Consider the following 22174-nt stretch of genomic DNA (forward strand, 5'->3'; position numbering starts at 1 on the left):
CGCCCCGGGTCGGCGCGTGCGCACTAGGTACGCAGTCTGTAAGCAAGCCCGCGCTTCTGGGCGGAAGCGACAATCCCGGCTGCACGTGGGCTCCGGGGCGATGGAGAGAGTGATGCAGACTGAGACTAAGATCCGCGCTGAGTCTGGAATAGAGTCCGGCCCTCGGGGTCCCGGTTGTAGCCTCCGGAACTTTGCCTGCGAACAGAATTTGTTGTCCCGGCCCGATGGCTCGGCCTCTTTCCTGCAAGGTAGGAACTCACCCAGGTCGTATTCGTTTTAGGGCGCGGTTACAGTGTACTGTGCTAGCTGGTAAATATTCCTCCTGGACTGGTGCATTTCTTGCCGGGGTGGATACTACTGCATACATATACCTCTCCCTCCAGACTAGCCGGGAGAAGGTATTTCCACTTTGGTAAGTACTCAGAATGAGGGAGGGGCAGACCTCCTCTTAAGAACGAATACTCCAGAATAAGGGGAAATCTCCTTACCCGGGTGTCCTCCCTTGACTAGGTTCCAACCCCGCCTCCCACACACGCACCCTGCGTCCATACATCCCGGGGTGAGGCAAACCCCTTTGTTCGCATAAATACCCGGTAGACTGGCAGATCACCACTAGCGGTTTAATAACTCCCTGGACCCGTGGCAGATCTTCTACCGAAGTAGATACTTATCAGATTGAGGGTGATGTCCCCAGCCCCACCCCCACCCATTGGGTAAATATCCCTTTGACTGGGATACACAACTCTTTCTATATCCCTAAGATTGGGGCAGGTCTTACCTATTAGGTAAATATCCCCTTCCCCTAGCTAAATAATTCTCAGACTAGACTCACCTCCCTGACCCCGGGAAATATTCCTCTGGAGACAGGCCTAAGGATCACCCCATAAATGCTTCAGGCCTGCCTTAGGGCATTACCTCAGACCCAGGTACAGAACCTGCTTTCATTCATTCCTTCATTGAACACACGTATTTTTGCTAGCACTGAGAATACATGGATAAAATTTTTTTTTTAAATCCCAGCCCTAATGGAGTTTACGTTCTAGTCAAAGAGACAGACAAAAGATAACTAAGTAAAATATATAGTAAAATGCTGTGGAGAAAAATATAGTAGAGAAGAGGATTAGGGTGTGCCAGAAAGGGTTGCAGTCTTAATTAGGATGGTAAGGAAAGGCCTCACTGAGATGGTACCTTCTGAATAAAAACCTAAAGGTAAGGGAGCAAACCCTAAAGAGATCAAGAGGAAAACTTACCAAGCATTAGGAACCTCTGAGGCCAAAACTTGCTTGGTGAGGAATAGTCAGGGAACAAGTGTGCTGCAGCAGAGACAGGAGGCGGGAGGGAGGTAAGGAGGCCTGCCCGTCATGTAAGGCCTAGTGTTTGAGAATGGAGCCATGTGACATGATCTGAATATATATTAACAGAATCTCTCAGGCTGCACTGTTGAGGTTAGAGGGGGAAAGGGGGAGGTAAGGGTGGCTCAGACCAGAGTGGAAGCAGTGCAGGGGGGTGAGATTCTGAAGGGAAAACTGACAGATTTTGCAGATGGTTTGGTTTGGGGATATGAAAAAAAAAGGAGTCGGGGATAACGCGAAAGTTTTTTTCCCAGATCAGCTGTGCTAGGAGAAGATGAGTTCAGTTGGGAACATTAAATTTACAACGCATACTAGACATCCCCGTGGCAGTGTGGACTGGGCAGTAGTACATACAAGTCTGGAATTTGGAATCCTTCGGCTATAAATAGTATTTCAAGCTACCGATTGGTAAATGGTATTTCAAGCTACTGATTGGATGGGATCACCAAGAAAATTAGTATAGATGGAGAAGAGAAGCGGTCCCAGGACTAAGCCCTGGGTCTTCTAGCTTGTGCAGAGCTAGGAAAAGACACTGAGAAGGAGAAGATAGTAAGGTAGGAGGAAAACCAAGAGAGGGGCGGTGACCTGGAGCCCAGAGAAGAACGTGTTTGAGCTGTAAGGGCCAACCAACCGCATTAGTCCTACTGAGAGGCTGCATCACGTGAGGATGGGCTAGGACCTGTGGGTTGACAACTTGGACGTATGTCATTGGTGGCGCAGTCAAAAGCTGTTCTGGTGGAGGGATGGGTCAAGGAGGAAAAGAAAGAGTCAGTGAGTGGAGACAGCTCTTCAGGAGCTTTGCTGTAAGAGAATCGGATAAATGGGGCAGGAGTTAGATGGATGTGGGGTCCAGAGAGGAGGGACTCTTGTGCTCACTGGAGTAACAGGAAGGAAGGCCCCAGTGTGGCTCTTGTTCTGCTTGGATAATTTCCCCCTTCGGGTGCGTTCTCCTGGAGCTGGGAGAATCCCCTCCATTGTGTGGCAGCTCCTCCCCGCCAACCCCAGGGAAAAAAGGCCTCTACCCGGGACCTCCCCAAGGCTTAGCTCTCTTGCTAAATGCAGATGCCTGGAGTTCCTTAGCGCTTAAGAAATACTGAGCCCCTTTTGTGTTCTAAAACCCCAAAGCCCAGGACCCTGGAGCAGGGTCCTTTGCAGACCTTCAGAAGTGTGTCCCACATGCTTCTGGCCTCAGAATCTCTGATGAGGTTAAAAATGCAAAGCCTCAGAACCTACCCACTCCCAACTAAGGCTGGCCTTCTACATTTTTGAATTAATTGCTGTAGTGAGTCTGATCGCAGCCCAGTGTTCGGAAGCTTTGCTGGAGCTCCGTTTCTTCCCACTGCAGGTTGCAGGCCCAGCTACACAGTAGAATGGCCTGTGGAGCTCTGAGGCTGCTGGTACCTGAGCCCCAACTCCCAGCAATGGAATTAGGCTCTCTGGGGGGGGGGACCTGGACATCAGTATCTTTTAAAGCTACGCAGTGAGTCCGTTGTGCAGCCAGGGTTGAGAACCACTGCGTCATTCGTGGTTATTTTTAACTGGAATAGAGTAGAAGATATCAGAGTATATCAAAGCAATAACGGTAAGAGTTGTTTTGTGAGGCTTTTGTTCCATTTACATGCACACAGATTTGGGTGAGTTTTAGGTCCTGCTCTAAAACGTATTTCTTATTGGGAGTTAGGGTCAGGAAAGTTTGCAAGCTGCTGCTGACGACCAGTCTCCTCATTCTGCAGATGGTGAAACTAAGGCTCAGAGAAGTGAGCAAAATCGGCTGAGGTTACAGAGCCTGGAGGAAATAAGCAGGCCCCACCCACAGATATTATCTCTTTCTCAGGTGTCCTGACTGCTGCACAGTTTGGGGATGTGTGCCTGAGGGAAGAGAGCTGGGCTAAGGAAGCTTTGGATGGAGAAGCTGGGACCAGCAGCAGTAAGAGGGAGAAAGTTTAGCTCTCAGGAAGAACTTCCCATTAAAGTTTATAGTAATAGCTAAAGTCTTTGGGGCACTCAGCACTTACAGGCACAGTCGTAAGTGGTTTTCTTTTTATCTCATGTAATCCTCACAGCTGTGAGGGAGGTACTGTAGTTATCCCCATTTTACAGATGAGGAAATGGAGGCAGAGAAATGAAGCAAGTGCTCAAAGAATCACTGCCAACAAATGGTGAGCCACAGTGAGGGTGATGTGGGCAACCCCTGGCCACCTGGCTCAGGGCCCACAATGTTAAGTGCCAGGCGTTGGGCCCCAGAGGCAGGGAAGATTTGGGTGAGGCGTCCCATGCTGTCTCCCCAGGGGATACCTCCGTCCTGGCAGGCGTGTACGGGCCAGCAGAGGTGAAAGTCAGCAAAGAGATCTTCAACAAGGCCACACTGGAGGTGACCCTGAGGCCGAAGATCGGTCTGCCTGGTAATTGGGCCTCTCACCCGGTGTCTCCCTCACTGCTTTTCCTGGTCTCCACTCCCCCCCTCCCCACTCATCACCCCTCAGCTATTTCTTTCCTTTTTTTTTTGATATTTATTTATTTTGGCTGTGCCGGGTCTTAGTTGCGTCATACGGGCTCTTAGTTGCGGCATGCATGCAGGATCTAGTTCCCCAACCAGGGATCGAACGTGGGCCCCCTGCTTTGGGTGTGCGGAATCTTACCCACTGGACCACCAGGGACGTCCCCTGCCCTCAGCTATTTCCGTCTCTTTCTCCAACTCTCTGCTTCTGAGTCCCTGTTTCTGTCACTTTTCTCTCTTTCTCCCTGTCTCTCTCCATCTTCACTTTCCCCTCCTCTTTCCTGGCTCCATCTCTCCTCCTTTCCATTAACCTGTTTTTTCCACTCTTTTACTCTGTCCCCCTCACTCCCCAGGGCTGGGCCCACTGGGATGGGAGTGGACAGCAGCACTGGACATGGGAGCTCAGAGGTTCTCTTCCCCCGGGAGGCTCCTTTGGTGGGTGCTGGAAGTGGCAGGGGTCTGGTGGGTGGCAGTCAGGCCCTGCCTCCTTCCCACTGGGACTCCTCTGTTATCCATTCAGGGTCTTCCAGCAGCCCAGACTGGGACTGCAGGCCCTTTTCCAGAGGGCTTGGGTGGGGCATATGGAGGAAGGTGAGCCAGATGGAAGGGAAGAGCCTGACAACCCCACCCCACCCCTGATTTCCCCAGCGTAGCGGAGAAGAGCCGGGAGCGGCTGATCAGAAACACGTGTGAAGCGGTGGTGCTGGGAGCTCTGCACCCCCGCACCTCCATAACCGTGGTGCTGCAGGTCGTCAGCGATGCTGGCTCTGTATCCTTTCCCCTAGGCCACCTCCTCCAGGAAGTCCTCCAGAATCCAAAGCCTGTGCCAGTGACCTCAACTCTGACCCTGAGCTTGGATTTGAGGCTCAACACCGGGGGAGCCCTGAGCAGGTAGAACCTTAGGTTCAGCAGCTCAGCCTTGAAAGATCGAACTCAGGGACTTGTCCCACTGGGGCAAGCTGCCCCTCCCACCACCTCCAGCATCAAGAGGCCAAGGACCAGAAACAGGCATTTCTAGATGGCTTTGCAGGTGCATGGCCCTGCGTTGGGCAGACACTTCACAGATGAGGGAAAAGGAGGACTGTTGCGAACCCATTTCACAGAGGGGAGGCAATGGAGGGTCAGTGGCAGAGGTGGGACTGATTGATTGTGAAACTGGGCCCTGGGGAGGAAAGACTTGAGGAAACTGAGGTGGGGCCACCTGTCTGACTCAGGCCTGTGCTCACCTTGCACTATGCCAGGGCCACACCTCTCCCCTGGACTGTGGGCTCCCTGAGGACACCGACCCCTCCCTCTGTCACCCTGCCCATCTGTTGCCTGGTAGCACTGCATGCTCTAGATACCCCAGCTCCAGGCCTGGCTCTGCCACTGCCTACTTGTGTGATCTTGGAAGGCTTCTGCCCTCCGTTTCCCTGAAGGTGCATATCTGTTGAATATCATTATGATCCCTGATTGAGGCTCAGAGGGAATACATAACTTGCTCAAGGTCACACAGCTTAGAGGTGGCAAATTCAGGTCTGGAACCCAAGGATACGTGATCCCAGAACTACTCTGCCTTTCTGTGATCAATTAGTGATGTCTGCTACAGGCACTGGCAGGGTGAATAGAGGCATGGATATGTTCTGCTGACCAGCCCTCCAGTAGAAACTCTTAACCTGGGAATTCCCTGGCGGTCCAGTGGTTAGGACTCTGCTCTCTCACTGCTGAGGGCCTGGGTTTAATCCCTGATTGGGGAACTAAGATCCACAAGCTTCACAGTGCGGCCAAAAAATGGAAGAAAAAAAGAAACTCTTAACCACTGCCTGTGGCACTCAGCTCCTGGCCTGTTGCCTGAATGCCGCCTGCATGGCACTGGTGGACGCAGGTGTGCCCATGCGGGCCCTCTTCTGTGGGGTCACCTGTGCTCTGGACTCTGATGGGACCCTCCTGCTGGACCCCACAGCCAAGCAAGAAAAGGTAGGTATGAAGGGCAGGGTGGTAAAAGGCCTTGGGCAGACACTCTTCCTCTCCTCCTCTAGGCCTCACTTCTCCAAAACAGTTGGCTTGTACCACCTCAGTCTCAGCTGGTAAGCTCTGCCCTGTTCATCTGGGTAAGTGCTAGAAACCCGACTCTAACCTGCTGAAGCAAAAAGGGAACTGATTTTGAGAGGTTCAAAAACAAAAGCAAAGGAGGAAAGAGTTTTTTCTTCATTGGCTCAAGGTCACAGTGTGCTAGGGTTCTGGTTATTCCCAGTTATCTGCTCAGGACTGTAACAGTCACATCCAGTCGGGAAAGCAGAAACCCCTGGGGGATTTCAGACAGAATTTAATGCAAGGAACTAGTTATAACCATATTGGAAGAGCTGAAGGAGCAAAGGGAAGAAGAGGACACCCAGAGATTAGAAGCCGGAAGCCAGCTCCTGCTCTGTACTGGTGGAGACACTGATGCAGTCAGATCTAGATGCACAGAGATGGGCTGGCTTTGCCCTGGCTGCTGAAGTCCAGAACCCACCCCATCTCCATGCCTCCTGTGGCAGTGATATACCCCAAACTCCTGCTGCAATGAGGACCAAGATGCTCTCTCCTCCCTCCCAGTCTCCCACCAGATTCCTGGTAGAACCTAACTGGCAGGGAATCTGGGAAATACAGTTTGCTGGCTTCCAGCCCCAGGGGTACAGAGCACTGCAGGGAGATGGGAGGCACCGGGGAATGACCGGCACTGTGGTTGCTGCCCCTGAGGTGCAGGATACTGTGCTCTGAAGCCCCTGTCAGAACCATGTGGTAGAATTTGGCATGGGTCGCGATTACTCAAGGAAGCAGGGAAGGGGTGGTATGTAGCCCAAAAAGAAAAAAATACACTTGATACTTGAGTGAAAAGCAACCCCCTCTTTGGGACCAGCTAAGATTGTGTCTGAGGAGAGTCCCAGGTCCCCCACCTTGTACCCCTCATCCCTAGGAGGCCCGGGCAGTCCTGACCTTTGCACTTGACAGCGTGGAACGGAAGCTGCTGATGTCCACCACTAAGGGGCTCTACTCTGATGCTGAGGTACCAGTGTGCAATTGGGGGTGAATGCCAGATCCTTCCCACCCACCTGACATGAGGTCCTGTCCCAATCCTAGGAAGCTTAAGGAGGGCCTCGTCCTTGCATCCCTTCTGTAAATAGGAGTTTTCAAACTTTGTAGCCATAGAAACCTTTGTGGGAATTTTAAAGGGAAGACCAATTTATGAGAGAGGGACAGGTTGAAATCAAGAGATGGGGGCGCCTTGAGGCCTCCCAGCTTCCAGCTCAGAGCTGTGCACCCCGGAACTCGGGGTGTGTCTGAAAAACAGAGTTTGGCACCTGTTGGGCCAAATGGTCTCCAAGAATATTTCCCACCTGGCCCTCCTGTGAATCCAGGTATACAAGGCCATAAAGATTTGGGGTCTCAGGTTCCATGGCTTTTAAGACTATTTGGAGTCACAGGGCCTGTGGCTCTAAAATTCCAATCTGGCCCCGGAGCTCAACAAGGTTGGGGTCACGTCCAGGGTCAGGATGCCTGATGCCTTTGGTCTGAGGGCCTGGAGCTGCTGGAACCTGACCCCTGAGCCCTCTTCCCCTTGAAGGAGCCCATGAAGTGGGGAAGAAGGAAATGCACTGAGAGTAAATCCTGCTCCACCTGCCTCCCTTGGGGGGCGGGCTCCCGGTGAACTGGGAGGTGCGGCCTGTCAGGCCGTGTGGGTGCAGGCCTGGCCCCGCAGCACTAAGCCCCTCTCCCTTCCCAGCTCCAGCAGTGCCTGGCTGCAGCCCAGGCTGCCTCCCAGCACGTCTTCCGCTTCTACCGGGAATCTCTGCAGAGGCGTTACTCCAAGAGCTGAGGCACACTGGGCAAGCTGCCCCTCCCCCACCTCCAGCATCAAATAAACTGGTAGCCCAGCCCTGCTGAGGAAGTGGCTATAGCCAGCCCCTGGGCCCAGGGGGGCACAGACTCCACCCCACCCCAGGAAAACACTAGTAGGATGGTGCATTTATTGACTGACTACTCATTCTAACAGCCCGGTGAAGTGGGCTGCCGTTAGAGTGTGCAGGCCCTGCTGGGTGCTGAGGCCTCAGCAGTGAATGAGGCCCACATCCCAGGTTCGAGGAGCAGTGATGTAATGGACAAATAAAATTGGTGTTTTTTGGATGATGGATGCTATTGAAAAACGAACAGGGAAGATGGGTTTAGGTGAGTCGGGGGAGGGCAGATTTAATACATCAGTCGAGGACACCTCCATGGAGAGGGGAACATCTGAGGGAAGCCCAGGAAGAGGCCAGGGACGAACTCAGGGACTCGTGGACATGTTGGGGGAGGACCCCCTGGCAGAGACGGGCAGAGGTTCAAGGACCAGCAAGGTGGCCAGTGGGAGCAGAGGACTAAGGAGAGTAAGGAGATGGTCAGGGAGGCAGTGGCCTTCGTGGGCCTCAGAGGGGAATCTGGCTCTGAATGCTGCCTTTACCCACACGACAACCCTGTGAGGTGTGGCTGTTGTTACAGTCTGTTTTAAGGTAAGGAAACAAGGGACTTCCCTGGTGGCGCAGTGGTTATGCATCTGCCTGCCAATGCAGGGGACATGGGTTCGAGCCCTGGTCCGGGAAGATCCCACATGCCAAGGAGCACTTAAGCCCGTGCACCACAACTACTGAACCTGTGCTCTACAGCCCTCGAGCCACAAACTACTGAGCCCACGTGCCACAGCTGCCTGAGCCCACGTGCCTAGAGCCCGTGCTCCACAAGAGTAGCCCCCGCTCGCTTGCAACCAGAGAGCGCCTGCGTGTAGTAACGAAGACACAACGCAGCCAAAAATATAAATAAAATTCAAGAAAGAGGGCTTCCCTGGTTGGTGCAGTGGTTGGGGTTCTGCCTGACGATGCAGGGTGGCGCAGGTTCGTGCCCCGGTCCAGGAAGATCCCACATGCCGCGGAGCAACTAGGCCCGTGAGCCACGGCCGCTGAGCCTGCGTATCCGGAGCCTGTGCTCTGCGGGCGGGGGAGGCACTGGCAGTGAGAGGCCCATGTACCGCAAAAAAAAGAGAAGAATAAGGTAAGGGGAACAAGCTCAGAAGCCAGTTAACCGCCAGAGGTCACCAGCTAGTTAAGTGGTGGAGCACGGGCCCCACTCAAGTGTCCAGACCCAGGGACTTCCCTGGCCGTCCAGCAGCTAAGACTCCACGCATCCACTGCAGGGCGCACGGCTTCGATCCCTAGTTGGGGATCCCGCGTGCCACTTGGTGCGGCCAAAAAAAAGGTCCAGACCCATAGCCCTCACTGTGCAGACAAACACTGGAGGTGCCAGCGCATTCTGGACCTCGGAGGGTCCCTGTCTGTGAAAGGAAATGGCCAAGGCCTCTTGGTTCTCTCTCAGGGGTGATGGCACCCCCTGAGGGGCTTTTGAAAGTGGGTGTATTTTCAGTTCTGATTTGACTTGATCCCCACCCTCCCATTCAGGGGTCAGGAGCCAAGATCACGCTAGCATCCAGCAGGGCATAACGTCCCACAGGAGGGCCACGTGGCTGCCAGGTCCTGTCTGCCACTGACGTGTAGGGTTTTATGACACATCTGGGGGCCCTGTGCTGCACACTTCACATGCTTAAACTGGCCCACACGGTGCCCACAATTGCCCCCTTTGAGCAGGTGTCAGTTTCATCCCCAGTAAACAAGAAGGAAATGCATAAATATCTTTACCTTGAAATTACACTCCGTGAAGACAGTGCAGGAGAGCACAAACGGGATAGTGTTTTCTTAAGAAGCACGATTAAATGGCATTAAGTGGAATGACAAAACTAAACCACTCTCAGTTTATTACTTGGTAATATCAGGCTCCATTTGACTGTACTCTGATAAGCTCAGAACCTAGGGCTGTTTTGCCTGCCAGAGTGCCAGCACTTTGAGGCCTGAAGGCCCCATCCCTTCCCAATCTCAGGCTCTGTGATGGGCTGCTCTCCTAGCCCGGGTGGGCCACTGAGAGGGTGTCTGGGAAAGAGGACCCTTGGCGGTACCAGAGACTGCCTGCTCCATTTTCCTCCCCCACGAGGCGGAGCCTGTGCATGTGAAGCCAAGAGATGGGGAGACCAGACTATTTATCTGAGGCCTCAATCCAGTTCTCCCTCAGCTTCCCTTTTGTGGCTGTAAGGCAGTCTGAGTTGGATTCTGCCAATTTGCTGGCGAAGAGCTCTGGGGGAGGCTGCTGTTTACACTGTACGACTCATTTAGTCTTCAGAACTGCTCCAGGTGTGGGATAAATTAGTCCCATTTTGCAGATGAGGAAAAGTGAGGCTCAGAGGTGCGTGGGCCAGAGGTTACACAGTGAACTTGGAGGAGGAAGGCCTTGGAACCTGGCTTTCTCTAATTTCCCTACGTATCACCCACGTCGTGAAGAGAATATTTTGCAATTTGGAAGCCCGCCGAGCTTCCTCGGATTCCCTTCTTCTCTGGCTCCGAGGTGTCCGGAAGCACCCCGGGGGGCACCCTGTCACTCTGGCCCGTCCCTTCCGCCTTCCCACACAGACAGACACAGGTTTGGCGGCAGGAGTGTCTGGTGTTTAATCGCTGTTTGCGGCCTCCAGGAAGGGTGGTGCGGGGGAGGGGGAGAACCGACTCACTCCCCATTTTTGGACGCTGCTGCCGCCGCCGCCTCATCCACCTGGATTCTCCACTCCGACCGCGGACGCGCTGGGCGGCCGGCCCCTGGGTTCACAGTGGGGACCGCAGGGGCAACTAGGGCGGGTCCCGGCAGGCGAGGTAGGCGGCCAGGGTCACCAGGGCGGCCGCGTACATGCACACGCCCAGCCCGACGGCCAGGACCCCCAGCAGGAAGGCGCGGCGGGAGGCGGCCCCTGCCCCCTGGACGTCCCCCTTGGCCCAAGCCTTGTTGGTCTGTGGAGGCGTTGGGCAGCGGTGACTCAGGTATCCCCTCATCCCACCCTGCTTCCCACAGCCCGACCCTCCCCCACCCAACACACCCATGTATTTCATTCATATGTTCCAAAACATAGGGAGCAGCTACTGTGGGTCAGGCACAGTTGGGCACTGGGGATACTGGGTGATTAATAAAAATATGCATATATTACTATATGCCACAGTTCTAACTCGCTGAGCCTCACAATGACCCTGAGGCAGGAATTATTCGTTCCCATTTTACAGATGAGGAAAATGAGGCACCAGGAGTTTTAAGTGGCTTGCCCACAACCTTACCAGAGGGTGGCAGGCCTAGGATTGGAGCTCAGGTTCTTAACCACCACTCTGGGCTGCCCTCTGTGAAAAATGCCTCATTTTACCCCTGAATGTTTCTATGTAAATCCTTTCTCCATCACTTTTTTTTTCCCCCCCCAAGTATGCCTCCTCTTTTTTTTCTTTTCTTTCGAATGCATTTTTCTCTTCTCTATCCAACCCCCTCCCAGCTCCACCCACAGACTGACCTTCTGGGCCAGGCAGAAGGCGGCAATGCCCACGGGCCAGAAACAGCACAGCATGGAGAAGACAGCCAAGCCCAATGGTGGTCGTGGGGTAGGAGTGGGGAGAGAAGGCCGCCCCCATCCCCAGTCCGAGTCACTGTCACTGGATGACACATCCTATGGGCAGGAGACCAGCCTAAGTGGTCATCTCCACCCATCCTCCTTGCCCCACTGCTCCACTCCCCATGCCCCCAAAGACACCAAGAGAGAAAAATGTTCCAAGAGGTAGGCCCTTTCACTTGCCCACATCCTGGATCCCCTCTGACGGGAAGCTCTGGACCCTGTCTCCAGAGAAAAGCCTCACCCACACTCAAAAGCTTTGAGTTCAATTTCAAGCTCACAGGTCCACTCATGGATACTACAGCTGCTTATAAGCTCTGAGTTAAAAACTGCTGAAGTGGAGACAGAAACCAATGGAGACTGGAACCTGCAAAAGATGGCGATTAGGGGAGCCAGCTCTGGTGGCCTAAATTACTAGGACAAACCTGCCTGCTGAAACTACAGGTTCTAGGTTAAAAATATATATTTTTAAATCTTGCATCAAATAGCTCACAAGACTTTAAGGAGTTACTGTAAAGCCAAAACTGAAGTGAAAATCAAGGTTAATTTAACAGAGAGGTCAAATGAACAGAGAAGGCCCCTTCTGCCCTGCAGGCATTTATCAATCCCTGAATGAAAAATTAACCTTTCATTCAGACCTTGAACTAGATTAAAAATGATCTTTCACTGGTAGTACCCCCAGACAGCTGACAAAAGCAAACCAAATCCTCTCCTGAGGAAGGTACTTTCATTCTCAAAACAATTTTTCAAATACAGTGACCAGCATGCAAAGATAACCAGGCAGACAGGAACCACGGAGGAGAGCTAGGTAATAAGGCCCTCAAGGTCTTCAAATAATGGGATTCTTTGACACAAACCATGTCAAAGTGAAGCTTACTGCCACAGTGGGGCAGACCCGTGTTTCCCAAAATGGCCACACTCATCTCCTCCCCTCCCACATGCTCTTCTTACTGATAATCTCATCAGGGGTGAGGTCTATGTCCACTTTCCTTGAGTCTGGGAAGGCTATGATTCATTTGTAATTGATAGAATGTGGTGGAAGTAATGCAGTGCGACTTGCAAGCATAAGTCAGAAAAGGTGAGGCAGCTTCTGCTTTGCTGAAACACTCCTGCCGGAGGCTGGAGGCACATGAGTCTTGGCTGCCCTGAAGGCGCCGTGCTGTAAGCCCAAACCAGCCCACATGGGAGACTCCTGCAGAAAGCCCTGAGACTACATAAAGAGAGAGTTTAGTCAACCAGACCCCAGCTGCTTCAGACCCTGACTGTTCCAGCTCTAGCCACTGGCTGACCGCAACCTCATGAAAGACCCTGAGGCAGAAAACACCCAAGTCCTTCCCAAGTTTCCCAACCCGTGGAAACCATGAGCCATGATAATGATTGTTGTTGTTTTAAGCTACTAAGCTTTGGGGTGATTTCTTATGTGGCAATAGCAACTGGAAAACCATGTTTAGCAGATAAAAGGACAAGCTTGACAATACGCACAAGGAATAAGAAATTATAAAAAAATTGACATTAATTGGAAAAGAGAGAAAGAGAGAGAGACCAGGGGCAAACAGAGGCACAGAGATGCATCGGCTTTGGAAAGACATGGACTGATAGAGAACAGGGGGGTCAGAAATCAGAGGGAAGACAAACAGACACAAAGGGAACAAACATGAGAGATGAATCTGGAGAGAAAAAGGTAAAGAAGCCAGGGGGGATGGAGAACAGGAAAAACCACACCTGGAAACCCAGGAAGGCCAAACGCAGTTGCGAAGTGAGACTCCTGGCCAGCAGCTGGCAGCTGGAGTTGGCCAGCAGCCTGCCGGATGTTGGCCACAGCTGGATTCACCTCCAGCCCCTCCCCCAGCCTCCCACTAAGGAGCCTACCTTAGTGGTCCTGCTCCTACCTCAAGGTCAGGGAGCCCTGGCTCCCCAAGTACAGCACTCACAGAAGGAAGAGATGGTGGCAGGAACTGCCAATCCCTCAGTGATTCTGCAAAGGCTGTCTCTCGAAAGGGAGGCCCTGGCTCAGGCTCGCCAGGCTTCTGGACAGGGGGCTCACCGCCTACACCCACCAGCAGAGGCTGTTGGAGATCTGGAAGACTGGGGTTGTCCATGGCTCGGGAGAGGCTCCCAGAGGGGCTTCCTGGGAGTAGGGGAAAGAAAAAGACAAGTTGTAAAAGTCTCACTTTTATCCTTCCCCTGACTCCTGGCTTTGGAGAGACTCCAGGCAGAGACTAGGTAGCTGAACCATCCTCAGACCCATTTTACAGATAGTAAAACCGAGGCCCAGAGAGTAACAGAGGTTGGTCTAAGTTGTGACGAGAACTCAGGACTCTGGACATTCAGTTCCAGGGCTTCTCTCTCCTCAGGCAAAAACCACATACCTGTTGCACATTTATTCCAAACCATGCCTTACACACTTACTTGGCCCATGAACTACACACCCATCCTGGGTTGACACTCTCATCCCTCTCCCCCACACCCATCCCCAATGATGCTTAGTTCACACACCGCCTGTGCCCCCAAGCCTGCACACTCTCAATACCTGCCACACATACCCATCCAGACAAGCCCAATCCCCACCTCCACCTATGCACATTCACATCCCAAGGGACTGTTTGCATACTTGCCCCAAACAACAGGAGCTCCCAAAGGTCTTACTCACTCACCCCAAATAACTCCTTGCACATTCATACTAATCCCCCCAGCATCAGATTCTCCCCAGATGCACATATATGTACAGGCTTCCCACACATGCAGCCTGGACACTCTCCCCTGTCCCCATCACTTCCCTTGCACATCTGCCCAAACACCCGGGGCCACACACCCCTCTTTCTCCACCCACATCCATGGCCCACACTCACCCGCTCCGCTACAACCTCCTGTTTTACCAGAATCCACCTTTGCACACTTCCCCCATAACACCACCAACCGACCACACAACTCAACCACGGAGACTATTCTCGCCCTCACAATCCCCCTGCGGGGGTCCCCAAGTCTCCCGCCCTCAGTCCAAACCTGGCTTGAGCCGATTTCCTGGCCAAGGTTTTGCCTCCCTGTCCCCAGCGCCAGGACCCGGGAGAAGAGCGGTACCCCCACCCCCCAGCTGCGCCTCTCACAGCCCACGGCTATAGGCCGTGACCTCCTGGGCTCTCCGCACCGACACCCTCCCCGATCCTGCCGCTCAGGGTGGGGGAACTCAGTGAGCCCCGCGCTCCTAGGGGTCTGGGCCTCGGGGTACGGGGTCTGAGAGCTCCGCTGCGCGCCCCTCTCAGCGCCCCGGGCCCGCGGCGCGCAGGGGCGGGGCGGTGGGCTCCCGGGCTCCGCCCTCAGAGGAGGCCGCGGTGGGCGGGGTGGGGGGAGGGGAATGGGGCCTTGAAGGCCGACGTCAGCGCCCGGCGCTGGCCCTTGCCATCCTGGGTGCGGAGGAGCAGGCGGAGGTCTCCGAGGTCAGCGGGCCCTGACATCCCGAACCTAGACCCAAACGCTGCAGGACGGAGGACGGGGCGCCCCGATTCTCCAGAGCCTTCCTGGCTTGGCCCTGCTTCCATCCCACTGCCCTCCCCCGTCCCCACCCCACTGCCCTCCCCCGTCCCCAACAGTAAAAACAGCAACCCCGGCTAACTGTGGGCACGGTTCTTGGTGCTTTACATGTACACATACACGTTTATTCCCGAGAACGACCTAAGAGGCACTATCATTGATTGTCTTGTCGTGCCAGGACGAAACGGGCGCAGAGAGTTAGAACTTGCCTAAAAGGGTGCCGCCGGGTCACTGAGTGCAGACTACGCCCGGCGCGGGGGTTAGATACCCTAAGTTCATCAACGCACGGACTCCTCTCAGTAGCTCTATTTCTATCCCTATTAGGCAGTTAAGGAAACTGAGGCTCAGAGATGTGTGCTCACTTGGCCAAGGTAAACAACTGGTACTAGGACCGACCCGCAGATTGTAACCCAGGGCTGTATTTCTTGCCGGCCCAAGTGGAGGGGAGAAAGCAGAGGCAGAAGGTGCGGTGGGGGCTTCCAGGGAAAGGGGCGGTGCTGGGAGTGGGCCAGGGATGGCGTGCTGCTTAGCAGGTGGTACAGGTGGTGGTTATGAGTTAGTATTTGGACCCACACAGACCTGAGTTCCTTTACAGGCTCTTCAAAGCACTCGCTGTGTGACCTCTGGAAAATGGCATCACCTCTCTGAACCCCAATTTCTTCATCTGTGAAATAGCGTAAATACCCCCTGCCTCTTAGCTGTGATAACATATATAAAGCACTTAGATTAGATGCCATAACAAATGTCCAACATTTGCCCCAAACTAGGCACTCTGAACGTGTTTGATGGTGTTTAGGAATATAATTGTTTACATCCGTCTTCATCAGTCTAATTAAGGAACTCTTCTCGCCCAGCAGTCCTCCACCTCCTTCAGGGAGGCCACCCAGCTTGCACTGGCTTCTCTTTCTCGGAAGCCCTCCATCTCACCAGTCCCAGACAGCCAAACTGGAGGATTCCCTTCCTGATGTGGGGCAGGCCAGCGTTCCCTCGCTCCAGGGCTCTGGGGCTCCGTGCCAAGAGTCCAGACGCTGAAGCTGGTACAGGCCCCACTCCTGGGGAGAACAGACAGTGTCTGGAAGTGACCTTGGCTCAGCCAGAGTTTCTGGCAGACAACAGGCAGGGAGACCCACAGGAGCATAGATGAGAAGGAGAGGAGGCAGAACTGTTTAATGGGGAGAGACACACTTGTTACTCTGTATCTCCTTAACCTCGCTCTTATCACTATGAAACATATTACATATTTCTGCTGGTTTGAATCCTCCCACCAGTGCCAGCTCCAGCTTGGCTGGGATTTGATCTCTTTTGTTTACTGCTGTGCCTCAGGGCCTAGAACAGTGCCTGGCCCCAAGCAGGACTTTGATACATATTTGTAGGGTGAGGGCATGAATTCTCACCAGCCTCAGTTTTTTACCAAATCCCTGAGCAATGTGGGTCCCTTCGACCCCCTAGGCCACCGTAGAGATTTATTCACTTCCAACAGATCTCTCTGGCCACCATCAGCCTCGTACAGTCTCCCCACCCCTTCCAGGATGTCACTAGAGGCCCAGGCCTCTTGGGGTTTGTGATGGTCCTGGAATATTAAACACAAAATTCCAGCCAGGATCATCAACAGAAGCCTAAACCACTGAGTGAAAGTTTGATGAGGAACAGGATATTTATTTATCTCAAAATATCCTCCCACAGATTACTTATTAATTACAAAGGGAAAAAAAATAGTATTAACGGACAACACCAGCAGACACCACCTAAAACCAGGTGATAGAAGTTAACATCACCAGTATCGGGACAAATGAACATCGTGTGCCTCCTGATATGCACCGAAAAGGACACAACATCATCTCTGTGATGTTTTTCTGCCAAAAATGCATCATCCGAATTGAATCATGAGAAAACATGGGTCAAAGCCCAACTGAGGGACACTCTATAAAGTACTTGGTCTGTACACTTTAAAAATGTCAGTGTCATGAAAGCCAAAACAATAACAAAAATTTAAAAGCTGGCAGCCAGTTCTAGATTAAAGGTGACTAAAGAAACATGACAGGGCTGCCCTGGTGGCGCAGTGGTTGAGAGTCGGCCTGCCGATGCAGGGAACGCGGGTTCGTGCCCCGGTCCGGGAAGATCTCACATGCCGCGGAGTGGCTGGGCCCGTGAGCCATGGCCGCTGAGCCTGCGCGTCCGGAGCCTGTGCTCCGCAACGGCAGAGGCCACAACAGTGAGAGGCCCATGTACCGAAAAAAAAAAAAGAAACATGACAACTAAACAAAGTGTGATCCCGGATGGAAAGCAGATGGTTAAAAGGTATGTTATTGGGACAATGGGAGAAATTTGAACATAAACTATAAATTAGATGATAGTTTTCTATCAATCTTAAACTGATACTTGGGGAAATGTTAAATTGGTATTATGGTTATATAGGAGGATCCCCTTGTTCTTAGGAGAATTTTACTAATATAATATTATGAATTATATTTACGAATATAATATATGTGTGCGTGTGTGTGTGTGTGTATGTATGCAGAAAAGCAAGCAAAAGAATTGAACACAACTTCACAGAAAGAGGAAATCCAAGGGAGAGAGGAACATTTAAAAAGTTACTCAAGGGCTTCCCTGGTGGCGCAGTGGTTGAGAATCTGCCTGCCAATGCAGGGGGCACGGGTTCAAGCCCTGCAGGCTCTGGGAAGATCCCACATGCCACGGAGCGACTGGGCCCGTGAGCCACAACTACTGAGCCTGTGTGTCTGGAGCCTGTGCTCCGCAACAAGAGAGGCCACGACAGTGAGAGGCCCGTGCACGGCGATGAAGAGTGGCCCCCGCTCGCTGCAACTAGAGAAAGCTCTCGCACAGAAACGAAGACCCTACACAGCCAAAAATATAAATAAATAAATGAATTAATTAAAAAAAAAAAAAAAAAAAGTTACTCAACTAATCATTAGGGAAATGCAAATTAAAATCACAGTGCGATACCAATATACACCCACCAGAATGGCTAAATGAAAGAAGACACCACCAGGAAGTGTTGGTGAGGATATAGAGTGGGGAAACTCTCATACACTGCTGGTGGGCATCCAAATTGGTCCAACCACTAGGCAAACTGTTGGGCAGTTTCTACTATAGCTGAACGTATCCTATGACCCAGCAATTGCAGTCCAATCAGATATGAACATATGTCCACCAAAAAACAAATTCCCATCAACAGATGGATAAAGTGTAGCATCTTCACACAGAGGAAACTACATAGCAATGAGAATGAAAGAGCTACAGTCACATGCAATAGCATGGGATGAATTTCACAAACAAAACACTGAGCAGGGATTCCCTGGTGGCGCAGTGGTTGAGAGTCCGCCTGCTGATGCAGGGGACACGGGTTCGTGCCCCGGTCCGGGAAGATCTCACATGCCGCGGAGCGGCTGGGACTGTGAGCCATGGCCGCTGAGCCTGCGCGTCCGGAGCCTGTGCTCCACAACGGGAGAGGCCACAACAGTGAGAGGCCCGCGTACCGCAAAAAAAAAAAAAAAAAAAGCACCGAGCGAAAGACAGCAGACACAAAACAATGCATATTGCGAGATTTCATTTATATAAAGTACGAAAACATGCAAAGTTAATCCATATTTTTAGAAGTCCAGTTAGTGGTTTCCTTTGGGGGCATCCTGGAACAGGCATGAAGGGCATCCTGGAGGGACTGGTCATGTTGTTTTCATGAACTGAGTTCTGGTTACCAGGTGTGTTCAGTTTATGAAATTTAATTCAGCTGTTCACTTATGATTTGTGCACTTTTCTGTACACTTCAAAATATTTATTTTTGAAAAAGAGCGAGTTAGATCTAAAGATATGGATAACTTTCCAAGATGTATCACTGAGTGAAAAATGCAAGGTGTGGGAATTCCCTGGTGGTCCAGTGGTTAGGACTCAGAGCTTTCACTGCCGAGGGCCTGGGTTCAATCCCTGTCAGGGAACTAAGATCCCACAAGCTGTGCAGCGCCGCCAAAAAAAAAAAAAGCAAGATGTAAAAGAATATGAACAGTCACTCTGTTAATCAGTACAGCACTTCCTCAAAAAATTAAAAATAGAATTATCATATGACTCAGCAATTCCACTTCTGGGTGTATACCCAAAAGAACAGAAATCAGGGTCTTTTTTTAAAAAAATAAATTTAATAAAATTTTAAAATAAATTGATTTATTTTTGGCTGTGTTGGGTCTTCGTTGCTGTGTGTGGGCTTTCTCTAGTTGTGGTGAAGGGGGTGTTACTCTTCATTGCAGTGTGCGTGCTTCTCACTGTGGTGGCTTCTCTTGTTGCAGAGATGGGCTCTAGGCGCACAGGTTTCAGTAGTTGTGGCATGTGGGTTCAGTAGTTGTGGCACGCGGGCTTCAGTAGTTGTGGCACGTGGGCTCTAGAATGCAGGCTCAGTAGTTGTGGTGCATGGGCTTAATTACTCTGAGGCATGTGGGATCTTCCCAGACCAGGGATCAAACCCATGTACCCTGCATTGGCAGGACGATTCTTAACCACTGTGCCACCAGGGAAGTCCTGAAAGCACGGTCTTGAAGAGACATGTGTACACCCGTGTTCATAGCAGCGTTATTCACAATAGCCAAAAGGTGGAAGCAACCCAACTATACATCGACAGATGAATGGATAAAGCAAATGGGGTGTATATATACAATGGGATATTATTTAGCCTTAAAAAGGAAGGAAATTCTTTGATGACCATTTTGTAGTGTATAGAAATACTGAATCGTTATGCTGTGCACCTGGAACTAACATGGTGTTGTAGGTCAATCATACTTCAAAATAAATAAATAATTGTCATACACTTAAAAACAACAAAAAGGAAATTCTGACATGCACTACAGCATGGATGATCCTTGAGGACATTATGCTAAATTACTCTAAATGAAATAAGCCGGTAATAAAAGGACAAATAATGATTCTACTCAGATGGGGCACCTAGAGTAGTCAAATTCATAGAAATAGAAAGTAAATAGGTGGTTTCCAGGGGCTAGAGGAAGGGAGGGATGGGGAGTTTTTGTTTAATGGGTACAGAGTTTCAGTTTTGTAAGATGAAAGGAGTTCTAGAGATTGGTTGCACAATTATGTGAACGTACTTAATGCCACTGAATTGTACACGTAAAGATGGTGAAAATGGTAAATTTTATGTTATGTGTATTTTATCACAATTTTTAAAACTTTAAGAATAAAAAGTACAGGGACTTCCCTGGTGGTGCAGTGGTTAAGAATCCGCCTGCCAATGCAGGGGACATGGGTTCCAGCCCTGGTCTGGGAGGATGTCACATGCCGCGGAACAACTAAGCCTGTGCGCCACAACTACTGAGCCTGTGCTCTAGAGCCTGTGAGCCACAACTACTGAAGCCCGCGCGTCTAGAGCCCGTGCTCGGCAACAAGAGAAGCCACCACAATGAGAGGCCCGCGCACTGCAACTAAGAGTAGCCCCCGCTCACCGCAACTAGAGAAAGCCCGCGCGCAGCAACGAAGACCCAACACAGCCAAAAATAAATAATTAAGATCAATAAATTTTTTAAAAAAGCATAAAAAGTACATATTCAGTGTGCTCGTAAAAAAAATGTAAAATATGCCATTTCAGTAACAACAACATAAACAATAAAAACCATCAATAATAACAAACATTTATAGTGCCTCTTATGTGCCAGGCCCTGCTCTAATTTCATTAGGCATTTGTATTCGTTATTATTTCTGCATAACAAATTATCCCCCAAAACTTAGTGGCTTAAAACAACAAACAGGGACTTCCCGGGTGGCGCAGTGGTTAAGAATCCTCCTACCAATGCAGGGGACAGGGGTTCGATCCCTGGTCCAGGAAGATCCCACATGCGCGGAGTGACTAAGCCTGTGTGCCACAACTACTGAGCCTGCGCTCTAGGCCTGTGCTGTAGAGCCCGCGAGCCACAGCTACTGAAGCCTGCACGCCCTAGAGCCCGTGCTCCGCAACAGGAGAAGCCACCCCTCGCCGCACCTAGAGAAAGCCCGCGCGCAGCAAAGAAGACCCAACACAGCCTAAATAAATAAATAAATAAACAAACATTTACCGTCAGACAGTTTCTGTTGGTTAGGAATCTGTTGATGGCTTACCTGGCTGGTTCTCGCTCAGGGTGTCGTGAAGCTACAGTCAGCATGTTGGCCAGGTGCAACAGTCACTGGAAGATTTGATGTGGCTGAAAGATGTCCTTCCAAGATGGGTCACTCACAGGGTGCTGGTTTGTTGGCAAGGGGCCTCGGTTGTTCTCCATTTGGGTCTCTCCGCTGGCTGCTTCACTGCTGTCACAAATGGTGGCTGGTCTCTCTCAAAGTGAGCCATTCAATAGAGAGGTGGATGAAGAAGCCTCAATGCCTTTTATGGCTTAGTCTAAGAAGTCACACAGCAACACTTCTACCATATTCTGCTGGTTAGAAGCAAGTTACAAAGTGCAGCCTATACTCAAGAGGAGGGAAATTAGGCTCCATCTAGTGAAAGAAGGAGTGTCAAAGAATCTGTGGACATATTTTAAAACAGCTTCATACATTCATTAAATCCTGACAATAATCTAACAAGGTGGGTACCATCACTCATTCTCACGTTACAGATGAGGAAACTAAGGTACAGAGAGGCTAAAGGTCACACAGAAGAGCTAGAGCTAAGACTTAAATCCAGGTAGTTGAACTGGGAAGCATTGTCTTAATCACTAATGTCAACCAGTGGGAAAGAAACCAACTGAAGAAAAAAATATTTAAGAAGGAGCATGGTGTGAGACTTTTGTTTGTTTTTTGGCCATGCCACGTGGTATGCAGGATCTTAGTTCCCCAACCAGGGATCGAACTCCATGCCCGCTGAAGTGGAAGCGTGGAGTCTTATCCACTAGACCACCAGGGAAGTCCCATGTACGGGACTTTGATGACTGGTTGGACGTGGTAAGTGATGGAGTTGAGGATGACACCCATAACCTCCATATTCCTTTGATACTGGGAGATGTGTATCCAAGAGAGGCAGGACAGCAGGAAGTTAAGAACATAAGGTGTGGGGACGGAGTGAGACAGAGCTATAATCAATTTGGGTTTTTTAAAAATAAATTTATTTTTTATTTATTTTAATTTTGGCTGCGTTGGGTCTTCGTTGCTGCGCGTGGGCTTTCTCTAATTGCGGCGAGCGGGGGCTACTCTTCGTTGCGGCGCGCCGGCTTCTCATCGCCGGTGGCTTCTCTTGCTGCCGAGCTCAGGCTCTAGGCACGTGCGGGCTTCAGTAGTTGTGGCTCAAGGGCTCTAGAGCGCAGGCTC

General features: G+C 51.3%; 2 protein-coding genes across 6 annotated transcripts; one reads left to right on the plus strand and one right to left on the minus strand.

Moving 5' to 3' along the window:
- On the plus strand, window positions 1-7992 carry EXOSC5 (exosome component 5). 5 transcript variants are annotated; one of them, XM_032613267.1, is made up of 7 exons: window positions 1502-3377; window positions 3453-3511; window positions 3641-3754; window positions 4497-4618; window positions 5665-5805; window positions 6785-6874; window positions 7592-7992. In XM_032613267.1, exons 2-7 carry the CDS (start codon window positions 3475-3477, stop codon window positions 7682-7684), a joined length of 597 nt encoding a protein of 198 aa, XP_032469158.1. In that variant the 5' UTR covers window positions 1502-3377; window positions 3453-3474; the 3' UTR covers window positions 7685-7992. The 5 variants fall into 5 exon arrangements, 3 of the variants coding, with proteins under 3 accessions (XP_032469156.1, XP_032469158.1, XP_032469157.1); XR_004346934.1 differs by lacking the exons at window positions 1502-3377; window positions 3453-3511 and adding an exon at window positions 1-248 and having other exon boundaries at window positions 5868-6874; window positions 7592-7651; XM_032613265.1 differs by lacking the exons at window positions 1502-3377; window positions 3453-3511 and adding an exon at window positions 7-248 and having other exon boundaries at window positions 3641-3755; window positions 4498-4618.
- A 2501-nt stretch (window positions 7993-10493) lies between these two features.
- TMEM91 (transmembrane protein 91) lies at window positions 10494-14564 on the minus strand. The gene is given in 6 exon segments (XM_032613268.1): window positions 10494-10721; window positions 11264-11338; window positions 11341-11382; window positions 11384-11416; window positions 13249-13487; window positions 14363-14564. Coding segments are annotated over 5 exon segments (519 nt in total). The 5' UTR covers window positions 13459-13487; window positions 14363-14564; the 3' UTR covers window positions 10494-10562.
- Window positions 14565-22174: the final 7610 nt, after the last annotated feature.

Source organism: Phocoena sinus, chromosome 19 (assembly GCF_008692025.1).
Source record: "Phocoena sinus isolate mPhoSin1 chromosome 19, mPhoSin1.pri, whole genome shotgun sequence".
In the NCBI taxonomy this organism is placed as follows: domain Eukaryota; kingdom Metazoa; phylum Chordata; class Mammalia; order Artiodactyla; family Phocoenidae; genus Phocoena; species Phocoena sinus.